General features: G+C 37.4%; 3 protein-coding genes across 4 annotated transcripts in view; 1 reads left to right on the top strand and 2 right to left on the bottom strand.

Moving 5' to 3' along the window:
- The window catches only part of hycc1 (hyccin PI4KA lipid kinase complex subunit 1), a 30806-nt gene extending 21704 nt beyond the window's left edge, over nucleotides 1–9102 (bottom strand). For both annotated transcript variants that reach the window (XM_087786353.1, XM_087786354.1), the window contains exon 1: nucleotides 8941–9102. The gene's annotated coding sequence lies outside the window, so the exon portion shown is untranslated. The remainder of the gene's footprint in view (nucleotides 1–8940) is intronic.
- A 1002-nt stretch (nucleotides 9103–10104) lies between these two features.
- LOC148083215 (uncharacterized) lies at nucleotides 10105–14369 on the bottom strand. The gene is made up of 4 exons (XM_087786359.1): nucleotides 14098–14369; nucleotides 13122–13206; nucleotides 12692–12901; nucleotides 10105–11545 (listed from the first exon to the last, which is right to left on the bottom strand). Exons 1-4 carry the CDS (start codon nucleotides 14149–14151, stop codon nucleotides 11157–11159), a joined length of 738 nt encoding a protein of 245 aa, XP_087642485.1. The 5' UTR covers nucleotides 14152–14369; the 3' UTR covers nucleotides 10105–11156.
- A 113-nt stretch (nucleotides 14370–14482) lies between these two features.
- LOC148083216 (kelch-like protein 7) overlaps nucleotides 14483–26429 on the top strand; it is a 15116-nt gene continuing 3169 nt past the window's right edge. The window contains exons 1-9 of the mRNA XM_087786351.1: nucleotides 14483–14567; nucleotides 14680–14842; nucleotides 16256–16358; nucleotides 16440–16533; nucleotides 17735–17859; nucleotides 17958–18133; nucleotides 20345–20519; nucleotides 22718–22860; nucleotides 24132–24372. Coding sequence (XP_087642477.1) covers nucleotides 14726–14842; nucleotides 16256–16358; nucleotides 16440–16533; nucleotides 17735–17859; nucleotides 17958–18133; nucleotides 20345–20519; nucleotides 22718–22860; nucleotides 24132–24372 — 1174 coding nt within the window. The 5' untranslated portion in view covers nucleotides 14483–14567; nucleotides 14680–14725. The remainder of the gene's footprint in view (nucleotides 14568–14679; nucleotides 14843–16255; nucleotides 16359–16439; nucleotides 16534–17734; nucleotides 17860–17957; nucleotides 18134–20344; nucleotides 20520–22717; nucleotides 22861–24131; nucleotides 24373–26429) is intronic.

Below are 26429 nucleotides of genomic sequence, written 5' to 3' on the forward strand. Positions count from 1 at the left end.
ACGATGATACCAAAATTCCATTTGATGGTCAATTCAAAATACAGACATTTACAAATAACTTCTCCTGAAGGAAGCAGCACAGAGAAAAAGAAAAAGTATGATTTGTTTTCCTGGCAGCCATCTTGAATGTCGGGAAAGATCAAATCAATTAACCAGAGCAGCTTCTGGGCTCAGCTCAAGCATGCAAACAACGACTTTAATGAGAATGTTTGACGCTCATGATTCCAAACAATGACCATAGATGTCAAGCATGATGTAACCTGAATAGAGATATAGGCTTTGAAAACATGTTTTTTGAGATCAACAGTTTGTTTGGTATCTAATGTACATATTATTCAGAGTGAATATGAACAAATATTCTTGATAAAAAAAAAAGACGTTATACTTAAATACAAATGCTTTGAGTATTTCATCATCTGTATTCAATTCTGAACATTGCTTGTGGTGTTTGACGGCGTCAACTTGTAAAAAATTAATCGAGACCAACAATGGTCACATAATCTCGTCATTTTCGTCAATTCATCTTTATAAATAACTTTATTATAGCATCAAGTTGATTCTATCTGGTGAATAAGACTGGAAGTATACCTTGTGATCATGTATCACCGTTTCCGGTTAAATTAATACTCACTAGAAGACGCAAAATTATGACTGAAAAACCTCCAAAAAATATAGCTTATATACTTTGTGTCATATTACCCCACATTGTCGTAATGGGGCTTGGTATTGGTAAGTACCTGGCGTTACGAATCAGAACAGAGGGTCAAGACCACGATATATAGCAGGGGTGGGTTGTTAAAATTCTTCAAGGGCCACATTAAATTCTGTGAATGTTGTTAGGGGCCGTCAAGAAAAAAGAAAGACGAAAAAATCCCTAAAGAAAAAGGACATGCGTCATTAGCCCATGACATTTATTAATCTAAATAAGCTATTCAAGTTCAATTTACTCCAAAAACATTTTTTGAGGGATTAATTTATACACAAAAAATTACACACAAAAAGGAGGGAAGTGTTATGTGAAAATGTAAATCAATAATAAATAAAAAATACATTTGTTAATGCATTAGAACCATTTCATAGAACCCATCATACTTTTACATTACTAGGGCCGCATAAATACAGTCAAAGGGCCGCATGTGGCCCTCGGGCCGCACTTTGCTCAGGTCTGATATATAGTGATACTGTAGTAACAAGGATATATGTGTAGTATTGTCGAGTACTTGACTCTGACGTTGCAAAATTTACAGACCACATGACTTGACGAAGTCGTTACTGCTTTCATTAGTTTTCGAACCAAAATATGTCAAAACATCAGCTTTAAAAGATGCTGGAGTCACTGTATCCTCTCGTCCTCAGTCATCACTTGGATCTCCTTGGATTTCATTGTTCCTTTAGATGCGGAGGACGTAATCATGCTGCCATCTAGACTCTTGACAATGTCGTACCTCCCTTTATTGCACCAAACATTAGCCTTAAAAGCTGCTTGAATTGACTGTATCCTCTCGTCCTCAGTCATTGACGAAATCTTGCAGGACTTAATTCTTCCCTAAGCTTCAGAGGACGAAATGTCTACCTTGCGGCCGGACGTTTAATTGCATCAAACGCTGTGGATATTTCATTTTTTTTATTGTAGTTTATTGTAAATAAAAGTCAAATTATTTTATTACATCCCTTAACACACCTTATAATGAATAGAAAGTTACTTTGTTAACATTATTACTCCCTCCCGGCCACTGAAGAACTGACTCTAGCAGTTTGATGTATTCCCTTGAACAGAGAAGTGTGTCTGAGAAGATAGTGTTAGAGATGGATGGAGGCATTTAGAGACGAGGATAATGGGAAGGGAAAAACCCAAGGGATGACTCAAGAGGAATTAGGAAGCCCGGTCGATAAAAGGAAATCATTAAGTTTGTGTCTCTCAAGTCCCCGACCACAACTTACCGAGTTGGAAAATGAAACACCAAGACGGATGCGTTTGTGTTTCTACCACTTAGAACTCATGTAGAGTGGAGTCATGACAAAGAGGGGGTGGGAAACATGGCGTACACCGCACAAATATGTGTTTACTCAATTGTCAGTTTAACAAAAACCTGTTCCTGTGAGCGAGCTACAGCTGGTAGATCGTTCGTCTGATTTGACGCCCACACGCCCGCAGATAGAAACAACAAGTGGCTGGACGACCAAACGAGATTAATCTGGGCTCCTCCTTCCACAAGACTTCATCCCACTACACAGGTCTGCCATGGGTCAACATGAGTAATCCAAGTGTGTTTCCTTCAGGTGACACTATAGAAAACATGTCTCTAAACACACACACATGGAGATTGAAGGATGAGAAAAATCACAGAAAATGATTAGAACTCATGTTTTTTTAATTATATAATAAGTGTCGCGTAGAATGACGGAAAATAATTACTCAATATTTCTAATATTGATATTAGATGTGTTATTTTTGAACTCCTAAAAAAGTATGGTGTGTGTAAAATAAAGTGAATTGTAAATTACACTTACAATTAACATGAAAATATTCACCTATTTGTAATTAAACTTCTGGCCGCTAGATGGCAGCACGATTACGTCCTCCGCATCTAAAGGAACAATGAAATCCAGGGAGATCCAAGTGATCTGACTGAGGACGAGAGGATACAGTGACTCCAGCAGCTTCTAAAGCTAATGTTTGAACATATTTTCGTTTTAAAACAAATGAAAGCAGTTACGACTTCGTAAAGAGTCATGTGGTCTGTAAATTCTGCAACACCAGAGTCAAGTACTCGACAATACTACAAACATATCCTCGTTACTACAGTATCACTATATATCGTGTTGTTGTCCCTGTGATGTGATCTGCATCGTACCAACAGATTCTTACACACTCCTAGTGGCGAAAAGGAAAACCTACAACCGTTTTGTTATCAATGAAACATAAATAAATACTTTAGCTTAGACGTTTAGAACTTCCAGGAGCACAACATGGTCAGAATGATTCATCAGTAAGTATGAGCAAGAGTTGTAGAGGTCCACACCCAAAAAAGAAAAAAAGAAAAGGATATCAGGCAGGACCAGCCGAGCTAGTTTTTCCCAGAAAGGGAGTGTTGAAGAAGTGAGGTTTGAGAGACAGGTGAAAGGTTTACTTCCCTGAGCTAAAGGTTAAAGACTCCAGGAGTCACAGCTGGAGTTCACCTCCTGCTCACCATCATTGCTCCGAACACAGTCACACACAGATGCACATCCTTCCTTCCAGTGGCATTTTCCTTTTGTCTTCGTTTTAGCCTCACTTGAACTGGTTACATCACTTCCTACCATCATATCTCCCCCCACGATGGTCTCATTTAACCTTTAAAATCATTCAAGTAAGTAAGTAAGAAGGTAATTTATATTTGTAAAGCGCTTTTCCAGACCAGGGTCACAAAGTGATTAAACAATCAAAACAAAACCCAATAAAATATATACTTTAAAGGTCAAGATAATACTGAGAACAACACAGGAGTTCAAGAAAATCAAGGAAAAGCCTGCACAAATAAAAATGTCTTACAATGTTTCTTGAAGTTAATAGTTAATAGTAACAGTCCAAGTTGACAAACAAAACCTTTAGCATACCGTCTGTAACATGAAGCATGAGTCAGATTGTGATTTTGTCTGTTCATTCTTGTATTTTCAATCCAGTCCTGAGACAATAATAACTTTAAAAATATCCGTTACAATATCAAACCACATTTTTGTCTGGTTTAACGCACCTGCAACAAGGGTAAACTGTGATACTTCCTAAAACTGCGGGCGAGATTGTATTCATAATGGCGGGTGACAGCGGAGCCATGATTTCTTCTGACCCCCCATGACCTGCCGGGCTTTTCTGTCAGATACCATTAGGAGGTTCTGAGACAGAAGCAACTACCGAGGACTCGCATTACACAAGCACGACTTCCTTCGCGCACACATACTTATTATGAATCCACTTTTACAGTACAAGTGCACTTATGAGGGCGCAACCACATATTAACAGTATCGAGGCTCGAGGGCAACAGAATGACGAACAGCATCAGCGAAATGGAAGTTCTGTGAAGTGGAAATGTCAAACTCTTGGTAGAATATATGGAATCACGTTATGTCATGAAGATTGACATGACTTTAAAGATGCCAATTATCACCATTAATTCACCCAGATGTACACTATTAGACATCATTGCTGTGTCTCAAATCGTATACTTCTCTTAGTGCACTGGTTAGTATGCATCAGGATAGTGTACATACTAACTAGTAACCAATTATCCACAGATACTATGTCTCAAATTAAACACTGAAGCTACTTACTAACAGGAAATGATGCGACAGCTTCTTCTTCTACTACTATTTAACGATGGTTTCAACCAGCTGTAGGAACACTATCGCCACCTGCTGGCAGCACGTTTTTTTGGATCAAGGAATATGAGAAATTAAATATTTGCGCAATATTTATGCCGGTATCAGCACCGAAGACGCGTCATCCTCCTACTGCTGCTGAAAATGTACCTGTAAGTATATATATATATATATATATATATATATATATATATATATATGACGTAACTTCCGTTTACAACGTCAACAAGATGGAGCCGTTTAGGGTAGAAAGTGTCCATCGATCCTTTCTCAGTTTTTGTGGGCGTTTTAGTGACAATTTAGTGTGTATGGAGCACTACATTTTGCATACAAATATTTAAGACGCACTAAAAATACTTAGTTTAAGTACACAAGTATGTGATTTGAGACACAGCTCATGTCTAATGTATTAGACCATCTATCTATACGCAGCATTTTCTGTATTATTATTGTATTGCCGTTGACCCTGGCGAGACCATTCTGGTGCTACTATCCATCACTGATCTCTCTCTACATACAATACTTGACTTTCACAGTCACAAAAAGCATGTTCTCTCAATCCCTCAGCAACAGGTCCCAACACCACATGGTCAAAGTCGTTTTGCTTTGAGAAACACCAGTGTTTAACAGCCAGTACTGGACAGAAAATGGCAAGAAATAGACTTAGAAAGGCTGATGTTGTGTCGATGTTTTGGTTAATTGTTCATCAGTCATGTTTTTTTTTTAATAAATGACTGAGATTCTTTAATCCAAACCATTTTGTACCAATACAACAAATAAAGGAAGTTAAGTGATGTAAATATGATTATAAATCAGGAGCGAAACAAGACAGAACAAGACTACTTTAACCAAGAAACCAACAGGTACAACACAAGTTGAAAAGCAAGTTTCAACAACTCTATACACACTTATTTCTAAATTTCATACACTATAACAATCGAAGTGTTTGTCACTTAAATAGCATGGAGCAAAAGCTGCGGCATGTGATTGCTGAAAGGGAAATGATTACAAAGCACTATCCAACATTCCAGGTCGACTTACTTCCTCTAGTAAACTAAAAAAGCGGTCACACTCACTGCTGAACAAACTTGAAGCTCGTCAACATCTTGAACCGTGTACACAACGAATCTTGTTAAATATGTAGCCCTGCTTAGGAACAGCAGTTGAGTCAATATGAACTGAGCAATTCTTCACCAATACTGAGAAAACACCAATAGATTGCTTAATATTAAGTTAGTAATATTTGTAAAGCGCTTTTCTAGACCAGGTTCACAAAGCGCTTAAACAATCAAAACAATGCCCAATACAATATATACTTAAAAGTTCAAGGCAAAATCGAGAACAACACAGGAGTCTCAGAGAATCAAGGAAAAGCCTGAAAAAATAAAAGTGTCTTAAGATGTTTCTTGAAGGAGTCAGTAGATCATCAAACACAGAGAGAGGAAGATCACTCCAAAGCTTAGGACCGTGTTCAGGAACCAGCAGAAGATTCTAATCCACAGACCTCAGAGCCCGAGCTGGGGTGTAAGTCTGGATCAGATCACTGATGGAAGGTCTGACCATGAATAGATCTGAAAGTAAGAACCAGAATTTTAAAATTAAAAGAAACTGGCAGCCAGTGAAGAGCTTTAAGGATCGGAGAAATGTGAGTTCTTCTACTAGAGCAATTCAGAATTCTCGCTGCAGAGGTTTGTATCAACTGCAGGCGAGACAGATCCTTCTTGTTAAGACGTGAAAATAAACTGTTACAATAGTCCAGGCGAGAAGAAACAAACACATGGATTATAAGATCCAGATCTTGTTGTGACAACTTTTTCTTAAGTTTAGAGATTTTTGTCAGTTGAAGGAAACAGTTTCTGGTCAGTTTTCTGCAGTGTTGAACTAGAGACATGTCTTTATCAAATACAACACCCAGGTCTCTCAGGCTCAGTTTGACAGACTGTCCTAAGTCACAGTATTGACTCAACCCTGGAAACCTTGACATCAGGAGCAATAACCAAAGTTTCAGTTTTGTCCACATTTAGCTGCAAAGTGTTTTCACTCATTATTTGATTTCTAGCAAACAAGTGACTAACCTGTTCAGCTAAATTATTAGTCATTAGTACAGAAGATGAAGAAGAAAATCTCCATAAATTGCAATAAAATGAAAAGCGACAACACACTCATAGTTAAAATTAAATATACAGTATTTAAAGCTAGTCAAAAATGTAAATGATATTTTCGGTAAAACTAAACACTGCAGGGATTCATGCTACAACTTAAGCCAGCAAAATATAATCTTCTTTTAGGATACCTAACAGCTACAATAGTACCGTGAAAGACATGCAACAAGTGTGACAGAAATGAGTGATCATAGTCCAAGCAGGATCATCCATCCCATTGCTTGGCTTTTTTTTTCTTTTTTTTTTGGGAAGAACTTTACTAAAAAGAAAAAAAAAAGTCTCTTCAATGCCAACTAAATAAGTAAAGACTGATCTTAAAACACAGTATCAAAGTACAGTAAAAAGAAAAGAAAAAAAGAAGAGACAAAGATATCCATCAATTTTAAATGTCCATTTGAACATTTTGGGAAGACATAATTCTAGCAGGTTCATAATAGTATTTTTAGCTTGATTTTCTAACGAGCCATGAGTTCTATATAAAAATACTCATGATTATGATCTCTTAGAAACCAAGTAAAACCAAATTAATTAAATAAATGAGTTTAGCTGTGGAATGTTTTCCATTCCGATAATTGTTAAAGACTTACTAAAAACACAATTTAATGATAAAATATGTGCCATTCACAGAACTATTAATGCAAGAAATCCACTCTCAGTTTGAAAATAAATATGTATCTTTAGTTGCTTGAGCAAAACAGCAGTAGTATAAAATTAGACACAGAAAAATGATCAATTGAGAAGTACTCCGCTTGGCAACTAATAAAAAAACCTTAATAGTGTCTTCCTTTCTACTTCTGAGGTACGATTATGAAAAGAATTCAGAAACGGTCTTTTAAATAACACAACAGAGAGATGTAGTGAATGTCACACAAGGAGCCACGCATTCCTGTACGAGTGTAACCAACGATTAGGGGATGTTACAGATGTCGAAGAATTTTAAGAAATCAATACCTACAATGGGGGATTCAATCATGTGTCACGCTTCAGTGCAGCTCACTCAACACAGGATCCATCAAGTTCTACCTTTAAAAGCTATTGCATGATACATTTTTATAATACAGTATATATCGTCTAAAGCATACCTGGGCAAAATGGCCAAAAGGGCCAAAATGGCCCTTCGACTGACCCCCATGAGGGCAAAGAATATGTAGAAACTAGATTACACTGTATGTAAGGACTTTTCTCCTCCGCCTTTTATTTTGGTGAGTACTTACTGCGCCGTCAAAAAGATTTACGTGAATATAAAATGTATATCTGGAAGAATGGGGCTTTTATATTAGATTTAAAATAATAATTTGAGTAGGTTAATCTTGCCTTTATAGTTTTCGCTCGTTTTTTTGCCTTAATGGCCCCTTACAAAAGCTACTGTATAAAATGTGGCCCCTGAGGACATCCAAGTAAAAGTTAATAAATGGTGGCCTTGGTGCTCGGTTCTGCTTTTTCCTTTTGCTTATTTTCTGTGTCATTCTTTTTAAATAAGATCCCATCTTGTGTTTACAACACTGGCAATTCTGGATGGTCTACCTTGACGTACAATATTTATTCAAAAATGAAAACATCATTATCCATTAGTACATAATCCAATCCGACAACCGAGTAATCCGTTTACTTTAGTGGGGTCCGATTTTCTGTACGTTTTTTTTTACAGTATTTGCCCCTTTTTAACAAGGTACATAGTATAGTTATTTCGAATATAAAATGATTCTGTACTGATACTACAAGAAAAAATATATGTTTTGGCAATACAAGTTTCTGATTCTGAAAAAGAAGAAGAAAAGAAGTATTGGACGCACAAGTCTGACATTTTAAAGTCAGCTTATAATGAATGAAGAGGTGAAATGTCAGCTATTCCTGTACCAACTAAATTAATAAGGATAAAATAGAGGGCGATTCCACGCGTCAATAGTTCCAGGAACAATGGATTATTCCACAGATTAATCATCAAAGATGCTTCACCACCATGTGGTTACTGGCTCTTAGAATAATAGCAGCAGATGGAAATGCTTCTATTTAATCATTTTTTTTATGGGGGGAGGAGGATGGAGCTTCCTCTTCTGCTGGAAATGTAGACCTGAACCACTTCACTTTTGTTTAAAAGTATAGCTTATAATAATGGAATACATAAAAACGAGTTTGAGGTCAAAACTCGTGTCCTTTCCTCGGGTGTCGGTATGTTTATTTACAAACAACAGTGCACGACTATTGTTTCGAGAACAAACAAGCGGGTTCTGGTAACAGAGTCGAGAGAGTAGAGATGGAAGGAGCAGACACAGAGTGAAGAAGAAGAAGATATAAACCTTCTTTCTTCTCTGATCTTTGGTGGCTCGAGTGACTTCCAGCTGTCATGACGGTTGCTGATAGATTAGCTAGTTAGCTCGTTATGCTAAGGCGCGACACCGACAGCAGATTAGAGTTCACTCACCGGCATGCTATTTTCCGTTGTCTCCGGTCGCTGTCCTCACTTGTTTCGAGGAGACGGGGAGAGGTAGATATCACTTCCCTACTCCATAATTCATGTTAATAATTCAACACGAGCCGCTTCCATCCATTACTTTCTCCACTCAAACCAGCGTTCAGAGAGAGGACTAGAGGCGCCTCTCGGCCAATGGGAACGCGAGGTTTGGCCCAATCGACACGCCCCCTATGTTTAAGCACCAATCAGATTAGACGTAGGACTGGCGTTCATAATTTCCGCGATCAAGGTAGGTTGTCAAAGTCACTGAACTAGTGTCCACACTTTGCTCTTAAAATAATAATAACAATAACATTTTTATTTAGAAAGGTAAATTAAAAACTACAAATAATGTGTGACGTGTCAACATTGACATTTATAAAGCGTTTAATTTGACTCGCAACAATGACAGGTTCTTATAATTGTTGATCAGTTTATTTTATTACATGTGTAGAGACAACAGTGGATATAGAAAAATAATAATTTAAGTTTGTTTTTACGATATTTTATTATTTTTCCATGCAATTGATGGAATGTGATTCAACAGCGGCCCCTGTTGTTTGCAAGACTAACTACGACGCAACGTAGGAATGGTTTTGTACATACAATTAAAAGTTTATTATCAAAGTATATTTAATGGTTGGGATGAACATTTCAAATGTTGACATTCAATACATTTTTTTTATTAATTATTAATTATTAATTCATAATCTCATTATTAAAATGTGTATTTGTTTAATAATTTAATTTTAAAAATCGAATATTTACAGAATTAATATTTTTTGTATACACACACATAGACAGAATGTTGAATTTAGAAATGTTATTTGGGAATTAAAATGTCAATCTATCTATGTGTAAAAATATGTATTCATTTAAAAACAATGTTATTACAAATACTTGAAAAAATGCAACCTTTCGATATACAAATTATGCAATTCAATTATTTAATACTTCAACCTTTGAAACACTGAAACACTTCCATAGATTATGTTTTGACATTCACATCTTCAATGTTGTGCTACAGGATTAAAGAAATAAAAAAAACTCATGCCATTTGCAATTTGACGTATAGTCAAATATAAGCACCCATTGTTTGTCGTGACTGTTTACTTAAGTATTTTATGGACCAACTATACTGAGACAGGCTTATGTATGTAAAATGTGTATTATTTACGTTTCTTTTTCTGTACATAAGAAGTTGTAACTGAAAGCTTTTCAGTTACAACTTCTGTTTGGTTACAAGTGTGGTCTTTTATTTCAAGGTCCCTTTACTTCCTCATCAGTGATACTGGTCTATATAAGTATATCAGTGCCATCTGAATATTGGATAGTTAACATTTCAAATGTTTCAACTTTGAATTTCTCTCTCTCTCTCTCTCAATCTCTCTCTCTATATATATATATATTCATTTTTGGTTGTCAGGCCACTTTTTCCCTTATAGGAGCTTGAGCCTAACCCAGTTTCTTCAGGGACACCCTGGACAGGAAGCCAGCCGATGCAGGACACACAAAGACGTTCAACCATTCACACCGACGGATCATTTCCCCCCCTATTTCTCAATCAACAATGTTTTTGGACTGTGGGAGGAAACCAGAGTTCCCGGAGTAAACCCACGCAATAAGGGGAGAAGCAACAAACTTGAATTTTATCATTTCTATATTGAAAGGTTAAGTTATAATCTATTAAATAATTTAATTAAAATATTAGAATACCTTTAAAATAAACTTGTTTTACACATTGAGTTTTAGATTCTCATTCCAATTATTTAAAAAAATTGTTTTCGAAATTCAACATTTTTTAATTTGAAGCCTTTTAAATTCATTATAATTCATCCAGTAATGTTGGCTCCATTATACCTACATTTTTATTTTTAATCAAGGGTACAGAATTAAAAAATATATCATTTAGAAAATGTATTTTTTAATTATTGGAATAAGAAAATCAAACTCTATGTATAAAATAACTCAAATGTTTTAAAATAGAGATTATTGAATTTAGTTATTAAAACAAAACATGAAATTCAATATAGAAAGGATTCAATTCAATTTTTCAAAATAACAAGTAAATGCTTAAAACATTTTTTTCAATGAACAAAAATCAGATCATTGTTATAATTTATATATATAATGATATTTCAATATTATGATGTCACTGATATACTTCTACACTGAGTTGTTGTTAGTTACTGGTATGAGCCTGATAACTGAGCGGCCTCAGTTAGAACTTCTCCAGCTTTCTGCTTGTACTTCAGAGACATCTCTTTAGCTCTCCTCACTTCCTTCATGTTCTCCTCCAGGTTCTCCAGCAGACGGCCCTGCTCCTGGTAGGTGGCCGCCATCTCCTTGACTTGTTTGGACATCTGATCCTTGCTCCGGAGCAGCCAGCCGATCAGCTCCTGAAGCGACGTGCCCTTTGAGATGGTGGCTTTGGCACTTTCGGAGGTTTCCTTCAGCTCCTCCTGAGCTAGTCGCAGACTCGGAGGAACGTCGCCGTCCTCCTCAGGCCTGGACGGCACGACGGAGAGGGAGAAGTCGTAGCCCTTCATCTGGACTGTGGTCACGTACTGGTTCTCTAGAAGGAGAAGGATTATTACAACAACAAAAACTTGTGCATTTCCAAAAGAAAATGCAGTGTGAATGCTGACCCTGCTGTGCCGTAGAAGTAGTAGTGGAATTAATAGTAAAAGTAGAAGTGGTAGAAAATAAAAGTAGTAGCAGAATTTGTAGTGAAATTATAAGTATTAGTAGTGTTAGTATTAGAAGTAGTAGTGGAAGTATTAGTGGAATTAGTAGTAAAAGTAGAAGAAGTAGAAAATAAAAGTAGTAGTAGACTTAGTAGTAAAAGTAGAAGTAGTAGTAGTAGTATTAGTAGTAGAAGTAGTAGTGGAAGTATTAGTGGAATTAGTAATAAAAGTAGAAGTAGTAGTAGTATTCGTAGTAGAAGTAGTAGTGGAAGTGGAAGTATTAGTGGAATTAGTAGTAACAGTAGAAGTAGTAGTAGTATTAGTAGTAAAAGTAGAAGTAGTAGTAGTATTAGTAGTAGAAGTAGTGGTGGAAGTAGTATTAGTAGTATAAGTAGTAGTGGAAGTATTAGTTGAATTAGTAGTAAAAGTATAAGTAGTAGTAGTATTACTAGTAAAAGTATAAGTAGTAGTAGTATTAGTAGTAAAAGTATAAGTAGTAGTAGTATTACTAGTAAAAGTATAAGTAGTAGTAGTATTAGTTGTAGAAGTAGTAGTGGAAGTATTAGTGGAATTAGTAGTTAAAGTAGAAGACTTGGAATTATTAGTAAAATTAGAAGTAGTAGAAAAGCAAAAGTAGTAGTAGAATTAGTAGTAGAAGTAGCAGTAGTAGTATTAGTAGTAGAAGAAGTAGTGGAAGTAATAGTGGAATTATTAGTACAATTAGAAGTAGTAGGTCAAAGTGGAAGGAGTTGAAACATGAGTTTTAGATGTTCCCCATAGAAATTAATGAGGTAGAAAAAGAGGAATAAAAGAAAGAGTGGAAGAGATAAAAGTAGGCTAGAACAAAGCCAGCATTTCGGAAACAAGCTGAATTAATAGAAGTTTGAACGGTTCAAATTGGATCAAATTTGTGGGAGGAAAAGCGGCACAAAGTTTGGGTCAGAAGTAAACAGGATCTCAATTGTCTGATGAATACTTTCTTAGCATTCACACAATGAATACTTCCCAGCATTCACACAACCAGTGCCACTCACGGTGCTCGGTTATTATTTTCTCCACGCATTCAGTTAACGCCGCTCGATCTTTATCGCAGCCATATCTCTCGCAGAGGGTCTCGACGTGTTGAACCATCGACTTGTAGCGTCTTTGTTGCTCGTTGAAGGTTTCTGCCACGTCAGCAAACCTCTGGTCCAGCTCTGGTACGCAGACACGTCTCATCAGCAGCTTGTCGGACCGCGTCGGATCTACGGTAGAAAAGTACACACAAAAGTACAACACTTGTTGTTACAGGAATGACAAAAGCCAGACCATACAAAGTTCAATTTTATTTTTAAAATGTATTCTAGTTCTGAAAAGAAAATAGTAGCATCACCTCTATGACCATTCAACATTTAAGTACAGCATTTTGACTGTGTGTTAACGACTTATTAATGTAATTTTTAATGTAATAATATGTTTGTTTACCAGCGTTTATCACGCGTGTTCTACGGGCGGACTCGGTTTGATTGGCGTTCGGGTCGGGAGGGACCGGCTGCAACAGAGGCCGTCTCTGGAATCAAGGAGAGACACAAGTTAGTTTGTTTTGACACAACAATATAACACTAGAAAACACACACATCTGCCAAGGTGGCTCATTTCTCAACATCTTAAATTCTATAGATTAACCACATGTTATGTTATACAAATTATTTGAATAAAGGAATGTCCAGAATCTCAACCACTAGTACATTATGGTATATATAAACCAGCAATAACATTAGTAAGTCAGTGTAATAACCTTCCTGTAACCAGGAGTACATTTATAACAAATCCTGAACATAAATTAACTGATGCTGACAATAATTTGACGCATTCTATTTGCCAGGAAATAAATGAATGCCAGCAAAAGTGGTCACATGTGTCGTACCTGTCAGGAAAATTGTTAATTGATTTTAATAAACAACAACAACAACAACAACAACAACAACAACAACAACAACATAAAACGTAAAACATAAAACATAAAACAAGTTTTTACCATGTCAAATGTAAGAATACTTTTAAATAAAATAAATGCAACATATCTTTATGCAATTGTATTCAGGAAATGAGTTAATATCACATTTATTAATTTTTATTTGCATCCAGATATTGCATTTGTATAAGTATACAATCAATAAAGTGCTACTTTCCCCCCAAAATTGTCTGTGAATATTGTATTATTTTAATGATTTGATTGATTACATTGATCAGTTAAGCCTTTAAGACTGTTTTTTATAAGCTTGTTATAATTGAAACATGTCTTTAAGACGGAATATTCTTAGTAAAAGTCTATTAAACACGTTTATCTCGGTTTTAAACGCCATTCTTTGAATGACTTAAGTTAACTTTATAGAAACAATACAACTCGAGACTTCGTTTGTTATTAAAAAAAGTTACACAAAGCAGTTTAAAAACGTACCTCGTTGACAGAGAGTTCACTTGAGGAGCAACAGCAGCAGAGAACACGAAACATTATTTATTTCTGTCGCTCGATTCCTTGAAATATGTTTCCAGGTCAATCACTCCTGACAAAACCCGGATGACGTCATCGTCATGCGCTCCTGAGATTCTTTTATTGTACAGTGCGGTTTATAGAAAGGTGTCAAAAGTGAATACACGCGACGGTAAAACGCTTTTTTATAATTATTGTAAAGTAAAAAGACAACTAAAATAGAAATATACTCATAGTTTACTTTTCATGAAGTAAAGGTGTTAAACGAAAGTAAATCAGTTCCGCAATCCTGCAGGTTAACATGTAGTCCCGCAATTGAACCTCAGGGAGGCGACCGAGAGCGAGTGTTGCCCGCAATTAAAAAGTAGAAGAAGAAGAATCCCCCATCTCTCTATCCGTCAAACGTAAACATTGCGATCGTACAAACTTCAACTGAGGTAAGGTTTCTAACGTGAGCAAGTCTGTGTATTTCATTCATTTCCGCCTAGTAAGGGGAGTATTTCTATCTTTTTTTTTGCAATGAAAACACGTTTTTTTCTTCCCCTCCAGGTGCTGTTCCGGAGCTAACTGTCCCGGTTACCGAGCAGCTGCACCGATGGCTACTTCAGAAAAGTCTGCTGGTGCTAAAGTGAAATGCGACCAGAAGCGAGTGAATAACATGCACAAGCAGCTGTCTTCTGTCATGGGAGTCATGAACAACCTGAGGAAACAGGTGAGCCCATGTTATTGTTCTAACATTTAAACTTGGGTGACCATTTTCAGAAAATAGTTTTTACGAGCTTCTAAATCAATAAAATGCATATTCTGAACACTTATCCAGGCCTCTTTCAGAATAAAGTTGTGTTTACAAACTATTTATTCATTTATCCATCACAATAAAATCATAACAACTGTAAATATATATTCGATATCTCTGTTCTAGTCTAACAAATCTTAGAAAAAGGAAGTCAGTTCTTAAGAATAGACTAGTGTCTTATATCTAAGAATACAAATAATGTATGAAGCAATAGAAAAAAACGAGATTGTTAGCCCATTACTCGAAATAATATCTCTTATTGTGACTAATGCAAATATATTAACAACACTGAACATAAACAGGAAGAGATGCATATTGTTTGTCATTTATTTTGAGTTCTTGCACAGTTGTGTAAATAGGGGCTCGTAGTGGCTGTATAAACAATTTTACGATGCATTATCCTGTGTTAAAAAAAAAGAAAAGAAAAGATAGTTAATACATGATTGGAAAGTCCTGAGCTTAAATCTTTTTTCTTTTTTTTATATGAAATGTACTCGACAACATATTCTCACACCGATTGTATTGTCGTAACATATTCTGGAGCTGCTGAACCGTGAATTTCTCTGTGAGATGAATAAAGTATCTTATCTATCTATTGCTTATCGTTGCTTGTGTGAGAATGGATTGTGGTGGAACTTCGTGCCATGTCTCTGAAGGAGTGAACCGCTAACCCCGACCCTGAACGACAATAACTAATTCAAGTTTGTGCTGGGGGGACCTTTAGATAATTACCGACTTGTGAAATGGCAAAGAAAAATTATAACGGCGAACTAACAGCTCTGTGCTTCAAAGAGGATTCAAACAGACATGTAAACTATGTTATACTTTCTCCTCGCAAGTAAACTAATTGTGAGTTTGATGGTGTCTGTTCTATGTGTTTCAGCTCTAAGTCAGTTTCCTAACCTGTACATAAATTGAGAAGCCAGAATAAATGCCGTTACGAAATAAATCAACACAGAGATTGAAGTCAGCTACTGTACTATTACTATAAAAGAAAAAAACGAGGTCTCTATAATAACGACATAAAATGACAATGTCAATTCTGGGGTTCCAACCTGTGACCTCAAAAATTCTATGCAGTACCAATTGAGCTATCCTGGCTAGTGTCACCATGAGAGTAGACAGTAAGGGATGTATTAAATGTGGATAGGTCAGGATGCTTGATTCAATCCATCATTAACAAACTGGTCTGAAGCAAGTATAACAAACACGTTACACAAACTCATAACCAGGCTCGACAGCCACTAAAACAGTAAAATGGGACATATGGTCACCCTAATTAAACCCTAAATTGTGTTTATTGATATTGTTTTGTAATTCCACCCTCAGGGAACTCTGTGTGACGTCAAACTGGTGGTTCAGGGTCAGCACTTTCTTGCACATCGGGTGGTGTTGGCCGCTTCCAGCCAGTATTTTAACCTCATGTTCACCAGTAGGTACACTCGCTTTTGGACAATCTTTTTCACGTACCTCGTTGTGCATGTTTTCATTCATTTCCCTTTTTTCTTTTCAGCCAACATGATGGAGTCAGTTTCCCACGAGGTGGAACTAAAAAATGCAGAGCCAGATATAATCGAGCTGCTGATCGAGTTCATCTACACCGCCCGGTAATGTTATGCAACAGAATTGACATTTTAAAGATATGGTGTGATACTGTTCAGGGATTTTAAATGTATTTTTTTCTTTTATCTTTTTTGACAGTCAGTTTCCCCACTTCTAAAATCTCCTTTCTGACACATTAGAATGAGACTTTTAAAGGACACCTAATGTGAAAACCCAACTCTCCTGATTTCTTTAAATGTTGAAGTCTTCAAAATGCAGTAGTTCATTCATCGTGACGTTGCTCCATTTGAAGTTATTACTTAATAAAGTTCTCCCCCTAATCGGTTAAGAACCTACATGTTAATCGTGAAATAAAATAAATATTTATGTAAGCATGGTGAAAGTTACTTCTGCCCTTAGGGTTTTTTGTAATGGTTACATTAAGCAGCAAACCTTATTTATTATCGTTTTTAATGTACAAAACGGGAGTTTGAGAGCTGAGTTTGAAATTTACGTGAGTCCTGTAATGCCACTCGTGTTTTTTGACCAATCAGAGCAGAGTGGGTGTGGTTACTTGAACGAGATTTCGTCTCAGCCAAAACGGAGCATTTTAAGTGGGCGAAGCTTAAGCATATTTTTTAATGTAAATATCTTTATTAAATGAGAGCTTTGTGCAAAAAGAAACATACTGATGAGTACAATAGAGGTTCTAGAACCATTTAAGAGACACTTTAATCAACACATTAGGTGCCCTTTAAGTAACTGTCCTCTTCAGGTAAATTGTTTTAAAGAAACATGTCTATTGACCAACAGTGTCAGGAAATGGCAGGAATTAAAACAACTAAATTAAACAAAATCATGAATGAGAAAATGTCCCTTAGAAAAACAAAATATTTTCAATTTATATACCAGCATATCTGAATGTTTGTAGGAAAAAATGTCTGAATTTTAACTTGTGAAAATAAATATTGTGAAATCAAATGTTCTGGAAAGTTTTACAGAGGAATTGACTTGTAACACATTCGTCTTAATCCATGCATATCATTTACTTATTCACTTGCATTTAAGACGGGATGAATAAAATATTGATCCCATTTTCATGTTATTTTAACTTTTCATTAAATGGTTTAAGTAAAGGAAAAAACTTGAATAATATTGAATGTATTCCCAAAGAATGTTTCTGTTTCATAAAAACAAAAAAAAAATGTACGGTTTCTTCTTGCAATGTCACACTAACTATTCATATTTTCACACCTTGTCTCGAAGCATTTCAGTCAACAGCAGTAATGTGCAGTCTTTGCTGGACGCAGCCAACCAGTATCAGATATTACCCGTGAAAAAAACCTGTGCAGACTTCCTAAGAGAACAGATCGACGCCACAAACTGTCTGGGTAAGAACGCTCAATCGAAATTGAACACAGTCCAGAAACCTCTCCACTGTCTTGTGGGATTTGTACTTAATATACAATTACTTGTTACACTTACGCAGGCATTGCAAGGCTGGCCGATTGCATGGACTGTCTGAGGCTGAAGGAAGCAGCGGCGCAGTTCTATCAGCAGCACTTCACCGACGTCTACAAACTGGACGAGTTCCTGCAGCTCAACGTGAACCAGCTCACCCGACTGCTGCACCAGGACGAGCTCACCGTGCGAGCCGAGGCTCAGGTATAAACTCGGCCACTCCCTGTAAAATGGGTAGTTTTGTGTACCTTAATATTTTTGTACTAAAATAACTTGTGATGACACATTAACTTAAAACTAGTTGAATCACTCGTATACCATGACTTGAGGTGTTTTGTGTGGTTATGGTGTGAATATATATATATATATATATATCGCACTGGTTGTGGTGAGGGGGGGGGATTACTATACGAAAACAAAGTTAAAGTTATTTTATTTACAAAGCCGTCATATCATATTTCATTATCCACAATCTGATTCATTACCTCATCGGTATCATCCTTCATTCAGATAATGGAAGTCTGGAAACATAGAATTCTTCCAACTGCTACAAACCCATGCTGTGTCTCAAATCGCATACTAGCGTACTCAAAGTTAGTATTTTTAGTGCGTAAGTGCGTCTCAATTCTTAGTATGCGAAATTTAGTGCACCATGCTCACTAAATTGTCACTAAAACCCCCACAAAACTGAGTAAGGTTCGATGGACACTAACCACCCTAAACGGCCGCCATCTTGATGAAAGTTACGTCATATATATGCATATATATATATATATATATATATATAATTATACTTACAGGTGCATTTTCAGCAGCAGTAGGAGGATGACGCGTCTTCGCTGCTGATACCAGCTTAAATATCTCGCGAATATTTCGACTCTCATATTTTTTCTTTATTTCTTCTTCCAAACTTGCAAAACGTGCTGCCAGCAGGTGGCGATAGCGTTTAAACAGCTGGTTGCAACCATCGTCAAATAGTAGTAGAAGAAGAAGCTGTAGCATCATTTCCTGTTAGTGTGTAGCAGCAGAGTTTGATTTGAGACATACTATCTGTGGAGAATTAGTTACTAGTTAGTACGTACACTATCCTGATGCATACTAACTTCTAGTATAGTAAGAGAAGTATGCGATTTGAGACACAGCACATGGCAACTTTCTAGCGAGTGCTCATGGGAAATGTGGTCTCCCGTCCGCCTAAATGCTACCACTTCAATTCAATTCAATTTTATTTAAAGTGTCTTATCATAACAAAGTTATCTCAAGACACTATACAGTTGAAATAAGACTACAGTTGATTAAGGAAAAATAGATCCCAGCAATTCAACAAAGAGCAAGAAACAAAACACTGTACAGTGAGCAATGGCGAGGAAAAACATCCTTTTAGAAGGCAGAAACCTCGAGCGGAACCAGACTCATTGTTGACGGCCTGCCGCTTTGACCGGCTGGGAGGAAGGATGGGGGGGATGCACTTTAGTCCGTTGGCGTCGCTCGACTAAGAATCGCATACATTTTTTTAAATTCGACATTAACATTTTTATCTTGCAATTATACTTGTATGAATATATCAGTGTAATGACATTTGACCTACAAATCACCATCGGTTTAAATATGACTCGTTCTTAGTTAAAGTCAAAACTTCCTCGTATACATTTGTTTACGGTCCATCGGGTCACCTTGACCCTCAGATAACACCTCAGATAAGGTTTAAGAGTAGAGAGAGGCCAACTTTAAAATTAAAACTTCCAGATAAATGCATACATTTCAGGATAACTCCTTTTTTTCGCTACATCAAAAACCACTCTACGTGAATTCCATCTTTCGTGGGTTCAAGAAAATATTGATACACTTAAATATCGATGTTTTAAAAAATATATACAGTATAAGATTAGTTTATTTATAATTATCGTGCAAATATTCACAGGGTTAATTCATTTTTCTATTGCAATTAAAGTTCCGGCCACTAGAGGCAGTCAGTGCGGCCTGCATGAGATTCTGGAGATGACTGAGGACGAGAGGATGCAGTGACTCCAGTTGCTTTCAAATCTGATGTTTGGACATATTTTTGGTTTAAAAACAAATGCAACCCGAGTCTAGTACTGGACAATACTACCAATACGTCCTTGTTACTACAGTATCACGATATATTGCAATATATATCGTATATTAAACCCTGTATTGTGATATGTATAGTATCACCAGATTCTTGGAAATACACACCACTACTTTACAAATAAAACTTTTTGTTCAAAAGCAAATTATCTTTTACTTTTCATTACGTTTTTCCTTATGTTAACTTCATATGAGGAAGCAATTGATTATGAGTATAATTGATACTTGCTAAATGTTATTGCTTGTGTGTTGTTTCTTTTGTGTTCCAAATGTGTTTCCAACCATTGTGTCGGCGGTGTGCGGCAGATCTACGACGCGGCGATGCGATGGCTGAAGTACGACGCGTGTAACCGACAGCACTACATGGTGGAGGTGCTGGAGTGTGTTCGCTTCCCCCTCGTCTCCAAAACCTTCCTGTCCAAGACGGTCCAGGCGGAGCCTCTGATCCAGGAGAACCCAAAGTGTCTTAAGATGGTCATCGGTGTGTGAGAACAAAGTGTTCACGTGCAACACACGTACACACTCGGGACGACACCCCAGCGTTCGGGATGCATTTGTGGAGCGTAATATGATCAAATGAAGTCACTTCAATAAGCTGTATGAAAGGAATAATATACTTGTAGTATTACTTATTACCTTTGATTGGATCCATCCTGTCTGATCATCTAAAAAAATCAAAAGCTTTTTTGTATCTAATGATGAAACACTTCTGTCAAAGAATAGCGACATTGGGGACATTGCAGGGTGCAGTACCTCAAACTTACGCTAGGAATTATGAACAGCTCTAACAGAATTTACTTTTTTGTGCAAATCAGTCGTTTTTAGATAGAAATTCTTTTTAATTTTGGTGCAAATACACCAAGAATGGAGAAGGGAGAGCAACCTTTTCAACCTTCTTTAGTCAACGTTGCATTTTTTTTCAATGCTTCAATTAATACCTCATTGATTATTAATTACATTTGATCAGACCAGCAAGTCATTATTTACATTTCTCCTAACAAATTTATTTTGTATGGGTTCATTAAGTTGGGAACATATTTAGTGGTTTTTAATTGAAGGTTGTGTGCAGTGGTATGGGGTGTGTGTTTGTGAAGGTTTCTCTGCATTTTTGAGTTTTAGTGTTGTGTGTGTGACTATTTCTACTTGTTTTGAGGTGGTTAGTGTGTGTTTTTATGTTGAGTGTGTCTGTGTTTCTACTTTTGTGTTGGGGTGGAGTGTGTGTGTTTCTACGTTTGTTTTGGGGTTGATTGTCTGTGTGTTTCTACTTCTGTGTTGGGGTGGAGTGTGTTTCTACTTTTGTGTTGGGGTGGAGTGTGTTTCTACTTTTTGTTGGGGTGGAGTGTGTGTGTTTCTACTTTTGTGTTGGGGTGGAGTGTCTGTGTGTTTCTGCTTTTGTGTTGGGGTGGAATATGTGTGTTTCTACTTTTGTGTTGGGGTTGATTGTCTGTGTGTTTCTACTTCTGTGTTGGGGTGGAGTGTGTTTCTACTTTTGTGTTGGGGTGGAGTGTGTTTCTACTTTTGTGTTGGGGTGGAGTGTGTTTCTACTTTTTGTTGGGGTGGAGTGTGTGTGTTTCTGCTTTTGTGTTGGGGTGGAATATGTGTGTTTCTACTTTTGTGTTGGGGTTGATTGTCTGTGTGTTTCTACTTCTGTGTTGGGGTGGAGTGTGTTTCTACTTTTTGTTGGTGTGGAGTGTGTGTGTTTCTAATTTTGTGTTGGGGTGGAGTGTGTTTCTACTTTAGTGTTGGGGGGGAGTGTGTTTCTACTTCTATGTTGGGTTGGAGTGTGTTTCTACGTTTGTGTTGGGGTTGAGTGTGTTTCTACTTTTTTGGGGGGTGGAGTGTGTGTTTCTACTTTTGTGTTGGGTGGAGTGTGTGTGTTTCTGCTTTTGTGTTGGGGTGGAGTGTGTGTGTTTCTACTTTTGTGTTGGGGTGGAGTGTGTTTCTACTTTAGTGTTGGGGTGGAGTGTGTTTCTACTTTAGTGTTGGGGTGGAGTGTCTGTGTGTTTCTACTTTAGTGTTGGAGTGGAGTGTGTTTCTACTTTAGTGTTGGGGTGGAGTGTGTTTCTACTTTAGTGTTGGGGTGGAGTGTCTGTGTGTTTCTACTTTAGTGTTGGAGTGGAGTGTGTTTCTACTTTAGTGTTGGGGTGGAGTGTGTTTCTACTTTAGTGTTGGGGTGGAGTGTCTGTGTGTTTCTACTTTAGTGTTGGAGTGGAGTGTGTTTCTACTTTAGTGTTGGGGTGGAGTGTGTTTCTACTTTAGTGTTGGGGTGGAGTGTCTGTGTGTTTCTACTTTAGTGTTGGAGTGGAGTGTGTTTCTACTTTAGTGTTGGGGTGGAGTGTGTTTCTACTTTAGTGTTGGGGTGGAGTGTCTGTGTGTTTCTACTTTTGTGTTGGGGTGGAGTGTGTTTCTACTTTTGTTTTAGGTTGTAGTGTATTTCTACTTTTGTGTTGGGGTGGAGTGTGTTTCTGCTTTTGTGTTGGGGTGGAGTGTGTTTCTACTTTTGTTTTAGGGTGGAGTGTGTGTAAGTAAGTAAGTCATTTGTATTTATGTAGGTTTTATTCGTCACATGCTTCGACGCAAAATTTACGAGAATTTACGGATTTACGATGAGATTTTTTAAAGCTGAAAAATACGAGGTCAGACTCTCAGTGCGAGTGACACGGCTCTTCTTCTCTCCAGGCGGGATGCGTTACCACCTGCTGTCCCCCGAAGATCGCGAGGACATGGGGGAGCGAAGCAGGCCCCGACGCAAGAAGCACGACTATAGAATCGCCGTGTTCGGAGGCTCCCAACCTCAGTCCTCTCGCTTCTTTAACCCCAAAGTAACGCCTGCCACTCATGTCGCGCTCACGCTCACGCCCTAGATTAGGATTTTCTTTAAGTTTTACACATGGTTTTCCATATTATAATGTGTTTGTTTTTTTTGTATTGCGATTAATAAATTCAATTTTATCTAAAGTGTCTTATCATAACAAAGTTATCTCAAGACACTATACAGTTGAAATAAGACTAAGATTAAGGAAAAATAGATCCCAGCAATTCAACAAAGAGCAAGAAGCGAAACACTGTACAGTGAGCTATGGCGAGGAAAAACTTCCTTTTAGAAGGAAGAAACCTCGAGCGGGATATAAATAATAAAGGAATAAATGGATTGTGTTTTGGGCTCTTTGGGTCACTGAAATCAAAACTATGGAAGAACATTCAACATGTTTTTTATACAAGAAGTTTTCAAGCATCGTGGGAGAGAAAGAAGATTTCTGTGCTTCCAAAGAGTTTCAAACGGTTGAATCCCTCGCACCCTTAGAAAGAGAATATATTTCATGGTATGTAAGTAAGTAAGTAATTTTTATTTGTATAGCGCTTTTCCAGACCAGGGTCACAAAGCGCTTAAACAATCAAAACAATATTCAATAAAGTATATACTTTAAAGATCAAGATAATACTGAGAACACAACAGGAGTTCCAGAAAATCTAGGAAAAGCCTTATAAAGTAGTTTTATTAGACAGTAAAGGACAGGATTTGTATTTAGTTTTAAATAATTTAAATAAAATTATAATATTAAAGAACCCCGAAAGAAAAATATAAATAATTAAATGAAACTTTATTTCAAATAAAGTTAAATGTAATAGAACATTTTAAAGTTTAAACATTTAAACTTTTTTAATTCAACCATTTATCTCAACGGAGCCGTGTTTGTTTCTATGTTGACCTTTTAAAGTTATGTATTTCAACTGTGTATTGTTTTTAATTTTTAAAGCACTTTGTGACCCTGGTCTGAAAGACATTATTTACAAATAATTACTTACTTACTATCTTATGTACTTCCTTAAAACGGCTTTTAATTTCAGTCAATTTAAACCTTATAAATGGTGCAAATTCATCTAAAAAAAATGATATAATCAACTTTATTTTCATATCTTTCTACCTTAAAAAATGACTACGATTGAAAATAAAGCTGCAACTATTTATGAACATATGAGGAAGAGAAACACATTTTCGATGATATTAAATCAATTTTTTTAAAGAATACTTTGTAATGTTAACCAAGAGTCCGGTAAAAAAAAACAAAAAGCTGTTGTGGTCTCTGTGCAGGACTACAGTTGGACTGACATCCGCTGCCCCTTCGAGAAGCGTCGCGATGCCACGGTGGTCTTCTGGGACAACGTGGTCTACATCCTGGGGGGGTCGCAGCTGTTCCCCATCAAGCGCATGGACTGCTACAACGTCCAGAAGGACAGCTGGTACTCCAAGATGGGTCCACTCACGCCGGGCGACAGCATGGCGGCCTGTGCGGCGCAGGGCGTGATCTACACGTCGGGAGGCTCCGAAGTGGGTCAGTGTCTGATCTGACTGGTGTGTTACTGGTGTTCTTAGAATAACACAAAACATTTTAATCACCACAGTAATCGAGACTTTAAGAAAATGACAAACACGAGTAGCTCAACTACACAAATTCAGAAGTTTATTCCACGATGACCACGTAAAAGAGTAGAAATAGGCCACACCCCTGCACTTCTGCATTAAGGTGGTGCAAGTGTGTGTGTGTTGGGGTGGTGTGTGTGGGTTTCAATGTTTATGTTTGTATTTTTTAGGTGGTATAGAATATTTGTGTTGCAGTGGTATGGGGTGTGTGTTTGTGAAGGTTTCTCTGCATTTGTGAGTTTTAGTGTTGTGGGTGTGTGACTATTTCTACTTGTTTTGAGATGGTTAGTGTGTGTTTTTATGTTGAGAGGAGTGTGTCTGTGTTGCTACTTCTATGTGGGGGTGGAATGTGTGTGTGTTTCTACTTTTGTTTTGGGGTGGAGTTTGTTTCTACTTCTGTGTGGGGGTTGAGTGTGTGTGTTTCTACTTTTGTGTTGGGGTGGAGTGTCTGTGTGTTTCTACTTCTGTGTTGTGGTGGAGTTTTTGTTCTACTTTTGTGTTGGGGTGGAGTGTGTTTCTACCTTTTGTGTTGTGGTGGAGTGTGTTTCTACTTTTGTGTTGGGTCGGAGTGTGTTTCTACTTTTGTGTTAGGCTGGAGTGTGTTTCTACTTTTGTGTTGAGTCGTAGTGTGTTTCTACTTTTGTGTTGGGTCAGAGTGTGTTTCTACTTTTGTGTTGGGGTGGAGTGTGTTTCTACTTTTGTGTTGGGGTTGAGTGTGTGTGTTTCTACTTTTGTGTTGGGGTGGAGTGTCTGTGTGTTTCTACTTCTGTGTTGTGGTGGAGTTTTTTTCTACTTTTGTGTTGGGGTGGAGTGTGTTTCTACCTTTTGTGTTGTGGTGGAGTGTGTTTCTACTTTTGTGTTGGGTCGGAGTGTGTTTCTACTTTTGTGTTAGGTCGAGTGTGTTTCTACTTTTGTGTTGAGTCGGAGTGTGTTTCTACTTTTGTGTTGGGTCGGAGTGTGTTTCTGCTTTTGTGTTGGGGTGGAGTGTGTTTCTACTTTTGTGTTGGGGTGGAGTGTGTTTCTACTTTTGTGTTGGGTCGGAGTGCGTTTCTACTTTTGTGTTGGGTCGGAGTGTGTTTCTACTTTTGTGTTGGGGTGGAGTGTGTTTCTACTTTTGTGTTGGGGTGGAGTGTGTTTTATACTTTTGTGTTGGGTCGGAGTGTGTTTCTACTTTTGTGTTGGGGTGGAGTGTGTTTCTACTTTTGTTTTGGGGTGGAGTGTGTTTCTACTTTTGTGTTGGGTTGGAGTGCGTTTCTACTTTTGTGTTGGGTCGGAGTGTGTGTCTACTTTTGTGTTGGGGTGGAGTGTGTTTCTACTTTTGTGTTGGAGTGGAGTGTGTTTCTACTTTTGTGTTGGGTCGGAGTGTGTTTCTACTTTTGTGTTGGGGTGGAGTGTGTTTCTACTTTTGTGTTGGGGTGGAGTGTCTGTGTGTTTCTACTTCTGTGTTGTGGTGGAGTTTTTTTCTACTTTTGTGTTGGGGTGGAGTGTGTTTCTTCCTTTTGTGTTGTGGTGGAGTGTGTTTCTACTTTTGTGTTGGGTCGGAGTGTGTTTCTACTTTTGTGTTGGGTCGGAGTGTGTTTCTACTTTTGTGTTGGGGTGGAGTGTGTTTCTACTTTTGTTTTGGGGTGGAGTGTGTTTCTACTTTTGTGTTGGGTCGGAGTGCGTTTCTACTTTTGTGTTGGGTCGGAGTGTGTTTCTACTTTTGTGTTGGGGTGGAGTGTGTTTCTACTTTTGTGTTGGGGTGGAGTGTGTTTCTACTTTTGTGTTGGGTCGGAGTGTGTTTCTACTTTTGTGTTGGGGTGGAGTGTGTTTCTACTTTTGTGTTGGGATGGAGTGTGTTTCTACTTCTGTGTTGGGGTGGAGTGTGTGTGTTTCTACATTTGTGTTAGGGTGGAGTGTGATTCTACTTTTTTGTTGGGGTGGAGTGTCTGTGTGTTTCTACGTTTGTGTTGGGTCGGAGTGTGTTTC

This window comes from Callionymus lyra, chromosome 3, assembly GCF_982586985.1.
Source record: "Callionymus lyra chromosome 3, fCalLyr1.hap1.1, whole genome shotgun sequence".
NCBI lineage: Eukaryota > Metazoa > Chordata > Actinopteri > Syngnathiformes > Callionymidae > Callionymus > Callionymus lyra.